This window comes from Saccopteryx bilineata, chromosome 3 (assembly GCF_036850765.1).
Source record: "Saccopteryx bilineata isolate mSacBil1 chromosome 3, mSacBil1_pri_phased_curated, whole genome shotgun sequence".
NCBI lineage: Eukaryota > Metazoa > Chordata > Mammalia > Chiroptera > Emballonuridae > Saccopteryx > Saccopteryx bilineata.
The window spans coordinates 1771288-1786234 of NC_089492.1; the positions used below are offsets into that span (position 1 = coordinate 1771288).

At 65.5% G+C, this 14947-nt stretch overlaps 1 protein-coding gene across 10 annotated transcripts in view; it reads left to right on the top strand.

Moving 5' to 3' along the window:
• The window catches only part of TSNARE1 (t-SNARE domain containing 1), a 121959-nt gene that overhangs the window by 30524 nt on the left and 76488 nt on the right, over positions 1 to 14947 (top strand). For all 10 annotated transcript variants that reach the window (XM_066265563.1, XM_066265564.1, XM_066265566.1 and 7 more), the window contains one exon: positions 2616 to 2739. In XM_066265563.1, the coding sequence (XP_066121660.1) occupies positions 2652 to 2739 (88 nt within the window). In that variant the 5' untranslated portion in view covers positions 2616 to 2651. Of the gene's footprint in view, positions 1 to 2615; positions 2740 to 14947 lie in introns of those variants that run through there.

Consider the following 14947-nt stretch of genomic DNA (forward strand, 5'->3'; position numbering starts at 1 on the left):
CGCGAGTGTCCCAGCGTGTGAGTGTCCCAGCGCTGAGTGTCCCAGCGCTGAGTGTCCCAGCGCGAGTGTCCCAGCGTGTGAGTGTCCCAGCGCTGAGTGTCCCAGCGCTGAGTGTCCCAGCGCTGAGTGTCCCAGCGCGTGAGTGTCCCAGCGCTGAGTGTCCCAGCGCGTGAGTGTCCCAGCGCTGAGTGTCCCAGCGCTGAGTGTCCCAGCGCTGAGTGTCCCAGCGCGAGTGTCCCAGCGTGTGAGTGTCCCAGCGCTGAGTGTCCCAGCGCGTGCGTGTCCCAGCGCTGAGTGTCCCAGCGCTGAGTGTCCCAGCGCGTGCGTGTCCCAGCGCTGAGTGTCCCAGCGCTGAGTGTCCCAGCGCTGAGTGTCCCAGCGCGAGTGTCCCAGCGTGTGAGTGTCCCAGCGTGTGAGTGTCCCAGCGCGTGCGTGTCCCAGCGCTGAGTGTCCCAGCGCTGAGTGTCCCAGCGCGTGCGTGTCCCAGCGCTGAGTGTCCCAGCGCTGAGTGTCCCAGCGCTGAGTGTCCCAGCGCGTGCGTGTCCCAGCGCTGAGTGTCCCAGCGCGTGCGTGTCCCAGCGCTGAGTGTCCCAGCGCGTGCGTGTCCCAGCGCGCTCCTGGCTCTCTGTAGAACCCGTGAGCTCCTCAGCGTGTGCCCGAGAATCCCGGGGTCGCTGCGGTCCTCCCTCTGCCAGCTGCCCGTCTGGGCCAGACTTCTTCGTGTGCTCCAGCAGACAGTGCCGCGCGGGAGGGAGTCTGAGAACACCGCCTGCTGCCCAGCCTGCCGAGAGACTGACCGCGTGTGAGACTGGCCCTTCTCACCGTGTGCTTTGTTTGGGAAAATGGAGCTGTTTTTACAAAGAGCTGGTAGTTACACTAAGTGGTGACAAATGGAATTGCTATCGTTATATTAAGTGACTTAACTATCTTTTTTAAACTTCCTTTAAGTTTCTAGTGTGCTAAATAGCAGTGGATGTAGTCCCCATAAAGCACAGCTCTTTGGAAGTTTTTGGTCAGTCCTAGCCAGGACTAAGACGTCTGGGACCCGCTAGGCAGATGGCCCCTGGGCTACCATGTCCTGGATGACCAGACAGCACAGGCCAGGTAGGAGCAGAGCTGGGCCGGGGTCCTGGGCGGCCAGCCCGACCCAGGCGGTGAGGCCTGCTCCTGAGGGCTGTGCGGCCCGGGTGGGGGCGGGAGGCTGAGCAGTGGGCGTGGCGTGCTGGGAGCCCGGCCCCACGGAGCACTCGGCCAGCTCCCTCCCCCCTCTACAGTTGTCAGCGCGCGGAAGGTCGGACCAGCACCGGAGCAGCCTCACCTGCACGAGGTCGTGGGCTCAGGTGTCCCCGTGGTGCGTCCACAGGTACCCCAGGAAAACGAGTGACACTGGAGGGTTACAAGGCCAGTGTTTGGGCTGGAGAGGTCCCCTTTGCCACCTGGGACTGTGTCTCGCAGGGGGTGCAGACTGGACGTGCCCCGGCCCGGCAGCAGCCCGGGAGCCTGTGTGTCCCCTGTTCTGAGCTCTCGTGTCTGTTGGGTCACTCCTCACCCTGCCCAGAGGCCTCTCGGCCTCACTGACAGATGGGGATGCCGAGGCCAGGGGCCAGGGGCCGGTGCAGCCCTCCTGCCATCCTGGGTGGCTCAGCAGGTTAGAGCTGGACACGGAGATTCGGAGGTGGCGTGAGGCCGTGGGGTTCCAGCCCGGCACAGTGCTCGGCTCCTGCGCAGCCATGGGGACCGGCGTACGCGGGGTCCAGCGGTCTTGACAGGCGGGGTGGGCTTGCGGGGGAGAGCAGGGGGCTGGGGCTCCAGCTGGGCCGCCGTGGTCTCTGAGAGGGCCCCTCACTGGACACCGGGAGAGCAGGCGGCTGGGGCCCCGGCTGGGCCGCCGTGGTCTCTGAGAGGGCCCCTCACTGGACACCGGGAGAGCAGGGGGCTGGGGCTCCGGTTGGGCCACGTGGTCTCTGAGAGGGCCCCTCACTGGACACTGGGAGAGCAGGGGGCTGGGGCTCCAGCTGGGCCACCGTGGTCTCTGAGAGGGCCCCTCACTGGACACCGGGAGAGCAGGGGGCTGGGGCTCCAGCTGGGCCACCGTGGTCTCCGAGAGGGCCCCTCACTGGACACCGGGAGAGCAGGCGGCTGGGGCCCCGGCTGGGCCGCCGTGGTCTCTGAGAGGGCCCCTCACTGGACACCGGGAGAGCAGGCGGCTGGGGCCCCGGCTGGGCCGCCGTGGTCTCTGAGAGGGCCCCTCACTGGACACCGGGAGAGCAGGGGGCTGGGGCTCCAGCTGGGCCGCCGTGGTCTCTGAGAGGGCCCCTCACTGGACACCGGGAGAGCAGGTGGCTGGGGCCCCGGCTGGGCCGCCGTGGTCTCTGAGAGGGCCCCTCACTGGACACCGGGAGAGCAGGCGGCTGGGGCCCCAGCTGGGCCGCCGTGGTCTCTGAGAGGGCCCCTCACTGGACACCGGACAAGAGGTCACCTGGAGGAGGGGCTTGCTGAGCTGAGATGTGGGTGCGCTGGGTACGGATGCAGTAGAAGTGAGCTCGGAGCAGGTGGACACGCAGTGTGCGCCCTGAATCTGACCACTAACCCCCTGCTTTCTGTGTTTCCCTCAGTTTCTTGGGAAGGCGACGGCCCTGTCCTGTGAGAAGATGTCCTACGGATCCATCACCGGCAGCGGTGGGCTGGGGAGCCATGGCCCTTTCGCCGGCCCCTCAAGACGGGGCTATCAGCTCCTAGGTAACGGTGGTGGCCGGCTGCGCGGGCGGGGCGGGTGGGGACGGCAGTGGGCAGGTCTCTGCCATGGTGCAGCGTCGGGGCCAGCGATGGGCTCTGTCCCTCTGAGCAGTGCTGCCTGACTGGGGTGGCGCTGGCCCCGGGCTGGGGTGTTGGGCTGAGGCCGCCCCTTCTTCCCGTCGAGCTCTCTGGTCGGTCCCTCCACGGTGTCTGCTGCGTGTGCAGCCCTGGAACCAGGTGGCTCGCTTTCCGCTGTGGCTCGTTCTGCTCGAGTGGTGGCATGCTGGCTCTCTGGAGGAGGCGGGTCACGGGGGACAGAAATGCCCCTTCCGTCCCCTGCTCCGGGCGTGTGGCGTGTGAGCGCGTGTGGCACCTGTCCCCGGTCTGTGTGCACGGGCTGCTCACGGGGGCGCCTGGGCCCTCCGGCAGGAGGCCGCTGAGGGTCGTGGCCGGCGGCGGCTGCGGTTTGCCCAGCACCCTCCCTCCGGGGGCACGCCTGCCTCTGCTCCCGCCCTCGTCAGCAGCCCGGGGCCACGTGGAGTGCACGGCCTGTGGGCCTGGGGTGGCTCTGCTGTCACAACTGGCGTCTGGGCCTCAGGGGAGGGATTCGTCTCTCCTCTTCGTGCAGTGTTTGATCTCTCTCCCAGTTACTTCTCTGATTTTCTTTTGAGTTTGTCTTGTTTCGAGTGACTGGCAAGGTGCCCTGCGTGTCCCGGCGGTGAGAATTGCGTCCCGTGTGCTGTGAGTACCCTCTGTGTGGGCTGCTCTGCAGGGGGTGCCTGCTGGGGACAGCAGCTCTCAGTGTGACACCCCAAGCACCAGTTGTTGCTGTCACAGGATGGGAACAGCACCTTGCGTTTTTCTGAAGCTGACACAGATTTCCTGTCTTGACCTTGCAGTCGCTGTGTGTCCCCGAGAGGCCCCTTTGTGCAGGACAGAGCGCCACCCTGACACCTCCAGCTCGGCCGTGCTCAGGGCTCCTGGCCTCACGAGACTGTGCCCACTGTGCCCTCTCGGCCGGTGGCACGCCTTGGAGGTCACTCGATTCTCTGTCTCCTCTCCTTAAACTTGAGTTCTTGAAGACACCAGGCTTCCCTGTGGTGTGTGCTCTTTCTGTAATGCAGTGATTCGTAGACTGAGTGTCACCCCCACACAGCGGTGTCGTTGGTGGACGAGGACAGTTTTTTCTCTTCTTTTCTGCCGCTTTCACCGTTATTTCTTGTTCTGTCTTCCCGAGCTGGCCGGGGCCCCTGAACCCTGTTGCGTGGGGACGGCCGTCACCTGTGTGAGGTTTCGGAAGAACTGGACCCAGGCTCCTTCGTGGGAAGAGTTTTGATCGCTGGTTGGTTTTTCTAGTTGCGAAGAATGACCAGGCGCTCTCTTGGCTCTCGGGTCAGTTCTGCTGCGTTTCGCTTTCCTGTACGCGGTTCAGCCTCTCAGTGTGCGTGTGAGGCCGGGCGGAGCAGCGTGTGTGGAGGACAGGGCTCGGACAACAGAGCCCCCGTGCCTCTCTGCCTGCCCCTCGCTGTCTGTGTGCGGTCAGCCTCTCGGTGTGCGTGTGAGGCCGGGCGGAGCAGCGTGTGTGGAGGACAGGGCTCGGACAGCAGAGCCCCCGTGCCTCTGCACCTGCCCCTCGCCGACTGTGCCCTGCCCTCCAGACGGGCTGCGCACTGGTGTCAGGGCTGCTCCTGGGTGGAGGTGGGGGCGGGTGTGATCACTGGCTCGGTCACAGCCGTGTCCTTGCTTCTCTTCTCGTCCATGTGGACGGAGTCGTGGCCATGGCTGTCCTGCAAGATCTCCAGAGCACTGGCTGGCTGTCGACATCTCCTCCTGTTAATGTTGGTTTTAAAATTTGATTTCTGCTCGTATTTTTATTACTTCCCTCTTTAAGTTGAACCATTTTATTTTTCTGAATCCTAAGTTGGATGTTTACCTCACTCATATTTTTTATTCTTTTTTTAATGGAACTCTTTAAGGTTATAAAAAATATCACTCCTTTAGTTGAACGTTTAAAATGTGTGGTATTTTTATTAATGATTTGTGGCAAGTATTTTCTTATTTTCACGTGAGTTCCTGACCCAGGATTCATTTAGTGTTGTATTACTCCTTCCCAAACGTGTCATTTTTCTAGCCGTCTTCAACCTGGTTTTTGGCTTAAAGCGTCTCTCTCAGAAATGGCTGCGTCATCCCTATTTACGGACGTTGTTGAGACGGAGCTGCAGAGACAGGCTGCTTCTGGAAGCCCGGTGTGGTTCTGGTTCCCTCTGCGCTCTGCAGGTGACCCGGGAGGGCCCGGGAGCGCCAGGTGTGGTTCTGGTTCCTTCTGCGCTCTGCAGGTGACCCGGGAGGGCCCGGGAGCGCCAGGTGTGGTTCTGGTTCCCTCTGCGCTCTGCAGGTGACCCGGGAGGGCCCGGGAGCGCCAGGTGTGGTTCTGGTTCCCTCTGCGCTCTGCAGGTGACCCGGGAGGGCCAGGTGTGGTTCTGGTTCCTTCTGCGCTCTGCAGGTGACCCGGGAGGGCCCGGGAGCGCCAGGTGTGGTCCTGGTTCCCTCTGCGCTCTGCAGGTGACCCGGGAGGGCCCGGGAGCACCAGGTGTGGTTCTGGTTCCTTCTGCGCTCTGCAGGTGACCCGGGAGGGCCCGGGAGCGCCAGGTGTGGTTCTGGTTCCTTCTGCGCTCTGCAGGTGACCCGGGAGGGCCCGGGAGCGCCAGGTGTGGTCCTGGTTCCCTCTGTGCTCTGCAGGTGACCTGGGAGGGCCCGGGAGCGGCGCTGGGAGGGACCGTCACGGTGCAGGGGCGGCTGCCCGCGCCCAGGCCTGCTCTGCACTGGGCGCCCGCCCCTGGTGCCCACCCCCTGGGTGACTGTGCAGTGCTTAGGGTGGGCTCCCTGTGGTGAGTCTGGTCACAAGTGCAACAGAAAGACAGCTGGTCGTACTGACACACAGAGAACTCGTGAATGAGAAGAACTCCCAGATGTGGAAGTGGTGCAGGTCTGTGTGGAGATGGGAGGTGCGGGCGTCTCACGGCTGAGAAGTCAGAGCCGAAAGGACGGCAGCAGCCCCAGGGCAGGCGAGTGGGCCCTCCTGCTCTGGACCCCGGCCCCTCTCAGCCCAGCCCTGCCCTCCGCAGACTGAGGAGCCGCCAGAGGTGTGGCCGAGGGGCCGGCTGCCACCTGATGTGCCAGGGAGTTCCGAACCGCCGTCACCCCCCGCTGGGGATGGGAGTGCGTCCCAGTCTGCAGATGTGACAGCAGGCGTGGCGAATGCCAGCAGCGGTGCCCGGTCTTCTCACCTCAGCGCCCGCCCCGCGGCCGGCGCGCTCCCCTGGGTCTTCATTGTCTCATAACTGCCCTGAAGTGTGTTCTGTCACTGTGTGTATCACTGTAGTATCAGAAACAAACAGTGACTGTCTCTGGGCATCTGTCCCCCAGAGCTCCAGGGTCCCCTGATTCCAGGGAGCAGGTCAGAGGGCCGTCCTCAGGTGTCTGGGGACCATGCGGAGTGGCCAGGGGGAGGCGAGCAGGGCCGGGACTCCTGGGGACCTGGGCTGTGTGACAGGTCGGGGGGCAGCAGTGTGGCCGGCCAGCCTGGTCTGAGGCCTCCCTGCCCCCTGCAGGGGAGGCTTCTGGGGGCCCTGAGCGGATGGTGACCCCCCCACCAGTGCCTGCTCAGCAGGGCTTCCTTTAGTGCCCGTGGTGGTCAGGACAGCAGTCCCTGGGCTGGCGGTGTCTGCTGCAGGGAGCCAGGCCCAGCTGTGGGGAGGGAGCCAGGCCCGGCTGTGGGGAGGGAGCCAGGCCCGGCTGTGGGGAGGGAGCCAGGCCCGGCTGAGGGGAGGGAGCCAGGCCCGGCTGTGGGGAGGGAGCCAGGCCCGGCTGTGGGGAGGGAGCCAGGCCCGGCTGTGGGGAGGGAGCCAGGCCCGGCTGAGGGGAGGGAGCCTTTCCCAAAGGTGCCCCAGGCCCTTCAGAAAGAGGAGAGGCAGCTGGCCCTTCCCTCTTGGGAGATTGACCCTTTCCTGAGGCCTGAGGTCGGACACCAGACCCGCCGAGACACGTGGACGTGGGCCTGGTCCTGGCCTCTCTCCTGCTCTGTGACCGCCCAGGGCTGTGTGTGCCCCCCTGGGCACGGGGAGAGTTCTCTTCCGTGACCCAGAAACCACTGTGCTGCCGTTCCCTGTGGCGTGGGAGCCACCCTCCCCGGATGGGCTGGCTGTGTCCTTTCTTCCACCCTCACCACCGGGGCCGGGGCTGGGGTGTCCGGCTCGCCGTGTGCAGGGGTTGAAGCTCTTCGGAGTCTGGGCCTGGAATTTGGGGGATGGACAAGGTGGCCTTTGCACCCTCCTCCACCCCAGACGGGTCCAGGTTCAGGGGAGTCCTTGGCAGTTCTGTCCCTGTCACGCTAGCTGCAGAGGGGGGCAGAGCAGGAGATGAACAGACGTTCCCCACTCTCCCTCCTGGGGGAGGCCCGGTCCGAGGCCTTGTATGAGAAGGGGCCCAGCACAGGACTGCCCAGAGATGGCCGTGTCACCTGGGAAAACTGCCGGCCCTCGATGTCGTCAGAAGGGCTTGCGTCAGCCTCTCGCCAGTCAGCTCCCGACATCTTCCTGGAAACTGGCCGCCTGTGGAGAGCCTGGGACCACGCCTCAGTACAGCCGTGGCCTGACCCGTGGGCCTCAGCCAGGCACGCCCCCGGTCGACTCCCAGGGGCTACAATTGAGAGGCACCTTGGGTCCCGAGATGTCAAAACGCACCTGATGAAGTACCTTTTAGGGTTGAGGAGTTCCAGCAAACCATGTTGGGAGATGTATTTGAACAAATGACAGTTATCAGAGAGAAAACTGTCCTCCCTGGGGCCCAGCCCCGTCCCTGGGACCTGAGGGGGCCGCACAGGCGCGCGCGCACACACACTCACACACACACACACACACGCTCACACACACACTCACACACACACACGCTCACACACACACACGCTCACACACACACTCACACACACACACGCTCACACACACACACACACTCACACACACACACACACACACGCTCACACACACACACGCTCACACACACACGCTCACACACACACACGCTCACACACACACGCTCACACACACACACGCTCACACACACACACACACACTCTCTCTCTCTCTCTCTCTCTCTCACACACACTCTGCAGTGAGTGTCGGGAAGCACAGGCTTCCGTGTTCGTTCCCTTTCCCGCGAGCCACTGAAACAAAGTGGAGAGTCCGGAAAACAAGCAGAATGTCCCACGCCTGGGAAATGGCCATAAATGTTCCCAAAGCCGCCTTCTCCATTTTCACGGGCCATTTGTCACGGGCAGTGTCTAAGGTGGCCTGGTCCGTGGGCCCCACCAGGGGCCCTGCTCAGAGAGGTGTGTCCTGCTTTGGAGTCGCCTCGGAAGGGTGGCAGTGCAGGGAACCATCGAATGTCTGAAGTTCTGAGTTCCTGCTGCCTTTCAGTAAGCGAAGGCGTTCGGAGGGTGTGGCAGTCAGGGAGGGGTGTCTTTCTGGAGGAGGGGGCCCTGCGTGGCGCTTGGTTGCGTGACATTTGGCCGGCCCTAGGTGCCTGCTGTTCTGCACAGGGGCCTCGTGGCACCAGCAGAGCCGTGACGCACTCTGTGGGTGGGCTGGACGTGACCGTGACTGTCCCTTGCTGCCTGTAGAGTGCGCTAAGTGTTGGACGGCGTATGGAGTCCGCCATTTCTCCTGCCCGTCACCAGAGAGCAGTCCACAGGAACCCTTTGTGGGCAAGGACAGGGAAGGCGCTTTGGGGCCAGCGGGCACATCCAGAGTTCCGAGGGCCAGGAGGCGAGGTACTTCCTGTGGGAAGCCGGGTGTGGGGTCCCAGGGAAGGCCACTGAGGTGCGGAGCAGTGGGGAGGGCAGGTCCTGGCTTGGAGCCGCGTGGAAGCTGGAGCTCAGGCCGGCAGAGCCAGGGAGGACTGTGGTGAGGGTCCAGCCTGTCTCCACCCCCCAGTGGGCTTCCCTTCCCCGCAGACTGAACGAGTGTTGGAGGGCAGGACCAGTGCTGGGAGGGGTGTCGCCCTGCTGCCAGGGCCCCGGGCTCCAGGCCTGAGGCCCAGCCCTGGGACATGCTCACGTGGCCCCTTCTCTCGGGGTGGCTTCACCTGCTGAGTGGGCTGGTGAGGGAGGTGGGGTCCTTGGAGCATGCTGGGTGGGGGGTGGGCATATGAGACCAGCGTCGTAGCCACCTGCCCGCCCTCCTGCTCTGAGGCCCGGACTCACGCAACTGGGGGGGCGGTGGCAGCGGTGCCCCTGAGGGGTCTCGGCAGGGTCTGGAGTGTCACAGGGGAGGGCGGTGTCAGCGGTGCCCCTGAGGGGTCTCGGCAGGGTCTGGAGTGTCACAGGCGAGGGCGGTGTCAGCGGTGCCCCTGAGGGGTCATGGCAGGGCCGGTGTCTGGAGTGTCACAGGGGAGGGCGGTGTCAGCGGTGCCCCTGAGGGGTCTCGGCAGGGTCTGGAGTGTCACAGGCGAGGGCGGTGTCAGCGGTGCCCCTGAGGGGTCTCGGCAGGGTCTGGAGTGTCACAGGGGAGGGCGGTGTCCGCGGTGCCCCTGAGGGGTCTCGGCAGGGTCTGGAGTGTCACAGGCGAGGGCGGTGTCAGCGGTGCCCCTGAGGGGTCTCGGCAGGGTCTGGAGTGTCACAGGGGAGGGCGGTGTCCGCGGTGCCCCTGAGGGGTCTCGGCAGGGCCGGCGTCTGGAGTGTCACAGGGGAGGGTGGTGTCAGCGGTGCCCCTGAGGGGTCATGGCAGGGCCGGCGTCTGGAGTGTCACAGGGGAGGGCGGTGTCAGCGGTGCCCCTGAGGGGTCACGGCAGGGCGGGCGTCTGGAGTGTCACAGGGGAGGGCGGTGTCCGCGGTGCCCCTGAGGGGTCTCGGCAGGGTCTGGAGTGTCACAGGGGAGGGTGGTGTCAGCGGTGCCCCTGAGGGGTCATGGCAGGGCCGGTGTCTGGAGTGTCACAGGGGAGGGCGGTGTCCGCGGTGCCCCTGAGGGGTCTCGGCAGGGTCTGGAGTGTCACAGGTGAGGGCGGTCCTCAGGCACCGATGTCGTAGGAGTGACCTGGTTCCGGGGTTGGCCACCGGCCTGTCACACTCCTTTGTCCCTGACGATGGCTGTGGGGTACAGGCAGGGCCAGGGTAGCCCTTTTCTGAGATGGCCACTGCAGCCCAGAGTTGAAGTGTCCGCCGATGCCACCCAGCCAGGCAGCACAATCTAGGACTTGCACCCAGGTCTCTGGACACCCCGCAGGGAAGGCCGGTGGCGGGGAGTGGGCAGCAGTGTCCTGAATCGAAGGGCAAAGAGGAGGCACCTTGGAGCTGCCGCTCACACTCACGGCCCAGGCCATAAACACCTGCCTTTTGGTGCCTTTCCAGGTCCAGGGGTTGTTTCTGAAGGCCGAGGGACTCTGGATTCCAACTGCTGCCCATTGCCGGCCTGAGAAAGGACACGGCCGCTGGGGCCCACGGCCGGATGGCGGGGCCCAGCACCTCCCGGGTCAAGAAGAGGAAGCCCCACTTCTGCCCTCAGGAGATGGAGGTGCTGGTGTCCAAGGTCAGCAAGCACCCCAGCTGCTGTTCGGCTCGGGGCTGCTGGAGGCCGAGCCCACGTGCAGGTACCTGAGTGGGGCCGTGTCCTGCAGGCCGTGAGCGCGCCGGGCTGTTCCGCGTCCTGCAGGCCGTGAGCGCGCTGGGCTGTTCCGCGTCCTGCAGGCCGGGCTGTTCCGCGTCCTGCAGGCCGTGAGCGCGCCGGGCTGTTCCGCGTCCTGCAGGCCTTGAGCGCGCCGGGCTGTTCCGCGTCCTGCAGGCCGTGAGCGCGCCGGGCTGTTCCGCGTCCTGCAGGCCGTGAGCGTGAGCGCGCCGGGCTGTTCCGCGTCCTGCAGGCCGTGAGCGTGAGCGCGCCGGGCTGTTCCGCGTCCTGCAGGCCTTGAGCGCGCCGGGCTGTTCCGCGTCCTGCAGGCCGTGAGCGTGAGCGCGCCGGGCTGTTCCGCGTCCTGCAGGCCGTGAGCGCGCCGGGCTGTTCCGCGTCCTGCAGGCCTTGAGCGCGCCGGGCTGTTCCGCGTCCTGCAGGCCGTGAGCGCGCCGGGCTGTTCCGCGTCCTGCAGGCCGTGAGCGTGCTGGGCTGTTCCGCGTCCTGCAGGCCGTGAGCGCGCCGGGCTGTTCCGCGTCCTGCAGGCCGTGAGCGCGCCGGGCTGTTCCGCGTCCTGCAGGCCGTGAGCGCGCCGAGCTGTTCCGCGTCCTGCAGGCCGTGAGCGCGCCGGGCTGTTCCGCGTCCTGCAGGCCGTGAGCGCGCCGGGCTGTTCCGCGTCCTGCAGGCCGTGAGCGTGCTGGGCTCTTGCCGCCGCGACCTCGTGTACCTCGAGCACATGTGGTGGGACCTGTGTGCCGTTGTGCGGTGCAGACTGGGTGACCTGCGCAGGATGGGCTCTGGCCGGGCTCTGGCAGTCCCGGGGCCCCGGCCCTCGCGCCTGTGTGGCAGGTGGTGGCCAAGACCTTCCCCTGCCCGGCCCTGCCCTGCGTGGGCTTCGGCCCGGAGCCGCCCCAGGTGCGTTTCTGCCCAGCAGAGACCAGCTTGCAGGGGAGGCTGCCGCAGGCTCCTGCTCCTGCGCGGACCCCTCCGTTCGCTCCCCCAGCCGGAGCGGCTGTCTGCGTCGTTCCTGGGGGCTCACTCCGTGCCCCGGGCCTGCGCTCGCTCGGGCAGCGACTGGCTTCCTGCTCAGCTCTGCTCGGGTCCCTCCATCGGCCGCTGCAGCGCGGGCTGCGGGACAGACGGACGGCAGAGCTCTTCTTCGGGTCACTGCTCCTGCTCTAGGACCGTGGCTGCGTGAAGAAACAGTTCCTTTGGCTGCAGTGTGGTTCGTGGTGCTCAGAACGGTGCTCAGCACTGTGTCCTCCCAGTGCCCCGACTTCCGCGCCCTGTGCTGCCCTGTCCTCGCCTTCAGATCCTGCGCTCGTGCCGACTCTCTGAGGGGCTCTCGCGGCCTGGGTGTCGGGCCTGCGTGTGGCACGCCGGGCCTCGTGCTGGGCTGACACACGTGGTCCCAGCAGCACTTGGGGCTGCAGGAGGACAGGGCATCAGGTCCTCACACTGCATCCTGCTGCTCAGGCGTCAGGCCTCTGTGCCCGGAGCTGCCTGGACAGGTCACCCCACCTGGGACTGGCCGAGAGCCCGGGGCCGCTGCTCTTGAAGGTGGGGTCTGCTTCCTTAAGACAAAGGCAGTGGCGTAAGGAACAGAACTGGCGCCCCTCCCCTTCTAAGCTTTTCTTTTTTGTCTTGGAGACCATTTGGGGCCCCTCTGCGAGTGGCTCCCAGGGCGTGATAGACCCCCCCCCCCGACAGAGACGCAGGCCCAGGGCTGTGCATCTGTTGTCTGCAAGCTCAGCCTCCCCGCTCAGCTCCTGGGGGAGGGGTGCACACAGCAGCTCTCGACCACGCAGGACGGTGCCTGGCGCTGGCTGTCTCAACTCAGGGGCGCCTCCTGGGATGGCCTCTCCTCTGGGCAGCTGGGGACGTGGAGGAGGGGAGGGGGCAGGAGGGGGTGTGTGGGGGATGCTTTGAGCCTCTCTGGTCCCAGGTGGATGCATTAGTTAGGTCTCAGCAGGTGTCCCCAAACTACGGCCTGTGGGCCGAATGTGGCCCCTTGAGGCCATTTATCCGGCCCCCGCCGCACTTCTGGAAGGGGCACCTCTTTCATTGGTGGTCAGTGAGAGGACCACTGTATTTGGCAGCCCTCCAATAGTCTGAGGGACAGTGAACTGGCCCCCTGTGTAAAAAATTTGGAGACCCCTGGTAGGGGCTTGTCTGATTCCTCCCCTACTCTCTGACCTTGAAACCGGGCCAGAACTTTCAAACAGCATCAGACACATGTCTGGCCTGTGGCCAGCGCTGCCCCTGCCCCTTCTGTGGTGCTGGCCTGCGTGAGGCACCCCGCTGCCTGGGCGAGGGCAGTGGGCACCTGCACTCCCAGGGCCCAGCCCTCGGCCTTCTCCCTTCGGCCGTGGTCACCTCGACCCTCGTGCGGGGTGGGGGCAGCAGTGGCTCCCAGGCGGGGCTGCTCCTCTCCAGCCCAGATGGGGCCCGGGCTCATGGCTGTTGTCCAGACGCGTCCTCCGCACACGCCTGGGAAGGTGCGTCTTCTCTGCCTGCGACCTGTGGGGGACTCAGGCTCCCCAAGTCACTGGGCTCGAGTGGAGGTCACGGTGTGGCCCCATGAGGTGCTGCAGTCCCTGCCCTGACCGCGCAGTGTCCCGTGGGCTCCTGCTGGGGCTCCTCCCCAAGTCACTGGGCTCGAGTGGAGGTCACAGTGTGGCCCCTTGAGGTGCTGCAGTCCCTGCCCTGACCGCGCAGTGTCCCGTGGGCTCCTGCTGGGGCTCCTCCCCAAGTCACTGGGCTCGAGTGGAGGTCACGGTGTGGCCCCTTGAGGTGCTGCAGTCCCTGCCCTGACCGCGCAGTGTCCCGTGGGCTCCTGCTGGGGCTCCTCCCTCAGGTGGCCCGGCCGTCACTGCTGCAGGTGCCGCTGGGACCCAGCAACATGCAGGGCAGCTCACAGTGGCGACGGGCACGGAGCCTGTCCCCTGACACAGTTGCCGCCATTTCTGTTTGTGCAGAGGAGAGAAGGCGGTGGCTGTGCTGAGGGCTGGGGACACGCCACCCAGGGGACGTGCCACCGGGGAGAGCAGCTCCTCCTCGCCAGCCAGCCCCTTAGGCAGAGTCCGGTTGTCTGCACACAGTGGGCTGGCGGGGTGGGCGGGGCCCTGAGAGCAGCCCCCCCTCTGCTGGTGATTTGCTGAGTGTGGTGGAGTCCCTCAGGCACCGAGGACATCTCTGATGTGACTGGAGAATGAGGCTCCCCTCTCTGCCCTCCTGCTGGGGGTGCCCCTTTGTCACTCAGCACTGCGAGGGGTGCCCGGCCACACCGTCCCCGCTGAGTCGAGTGACATGATCACTCCCTGTGCCCTCACGGCACCCGCGTCCTCTACCCGCTTCGGCCCAACGCCTAAGTCGCTGTTGGCTGCCGTGGGCTACAGGGGTCCGCAGTCTGTTCCCGTTCAGCTCGAGGACTGTCCGAGTGTGCTGCCTGTGTCAGTGGTCATCCTTCACTGGTCAGGAGAGATGGCCACAGTCTGAGTCCCATCTACTGTGACAGTGGCTCCCTTGTCATCTGTGTGGGATCTCTGTATGGACGGATGTCACTGTTCGGGGGGGTTTTGATAAGACACCCGAGTCAAGTTGCTGGTCACATGCTGAGAATAAGTGTGACTTTTTAGAACAACACCAAACCCTTTCCAAAGCAGCAGTGCCCCCCGGTCAGCCCCGACCCTGCATGGGGACGCCACAGGCTCTGCTCCCGCCGGCTCTCGAATGGGCTGCCCCTGTGACCGTGGTGCCGTCCCGGGGGTCCCATCTGTTCCGGGGGTCCCGTCCGCCCCGGGGGTCCCATCCATCCCGGGGGTCCCATCCACCCCGGGGGTCCTGTCCGCCCCGGGGGTCCCATCCATCCCAGGGGTCCCATCCGCCCCGGGGGTCCCGTCCGCCCCAGGGGTCCCATCCGCCCCGGGGGTCCCGTTCGTCCCGGGGGTCCCGTCCGCCCTGGGGGTCCCATCTGTTCAGCTCCCAGTTCCCTGACACTGAGCCCCTCGCCGTGAGCTGCCCGCCGCGGGCCCGTCTTGGGGGTGCGTCTGCTCACGTCTGCCGTCTGTTCTGTGTCCAGGGCCGGCCTCACTGGGGTCCAGGAGCTCTGGCTGGTCATAGTACAGTACAGTAGCTGTGTTACTGTGTTACTGTGTGCGGAATTCCTCTCGTTCTGTCTCCTGGGGGGTGTGCGGGATTCCTCTCGTTCTCTCTCTGGGGGGTGTGCGGGATTCCTCTCGTTCTCTCTCTGGGGGGTGTGCGGGATTCCTCTCGTTCTCTCTCCTGGGGGGTGTGCGGGATTCCTCTCGTTCTCTCTTCGGGGGTGTGTGCGGGATTCCTCTCGTTCTCTCTCCTGGGGGGTGTGCGGGATTCCTCTCGTTCTCTCTCCTGGGGGGTGTACGGGATTCCTCTCGTTCTCTCTCCTGGGGTGTGTGCGGGATTCCTCTCGTTCTCTCTCCTGGGGTGTGTGCGGGATTCCTCTCGTTCTCTCTCCTGGGGGGGTGTGCGGGATTCCTCTCGTTCTGTCTCCTGGGGGGTGTGTGGGATTCCTCTCG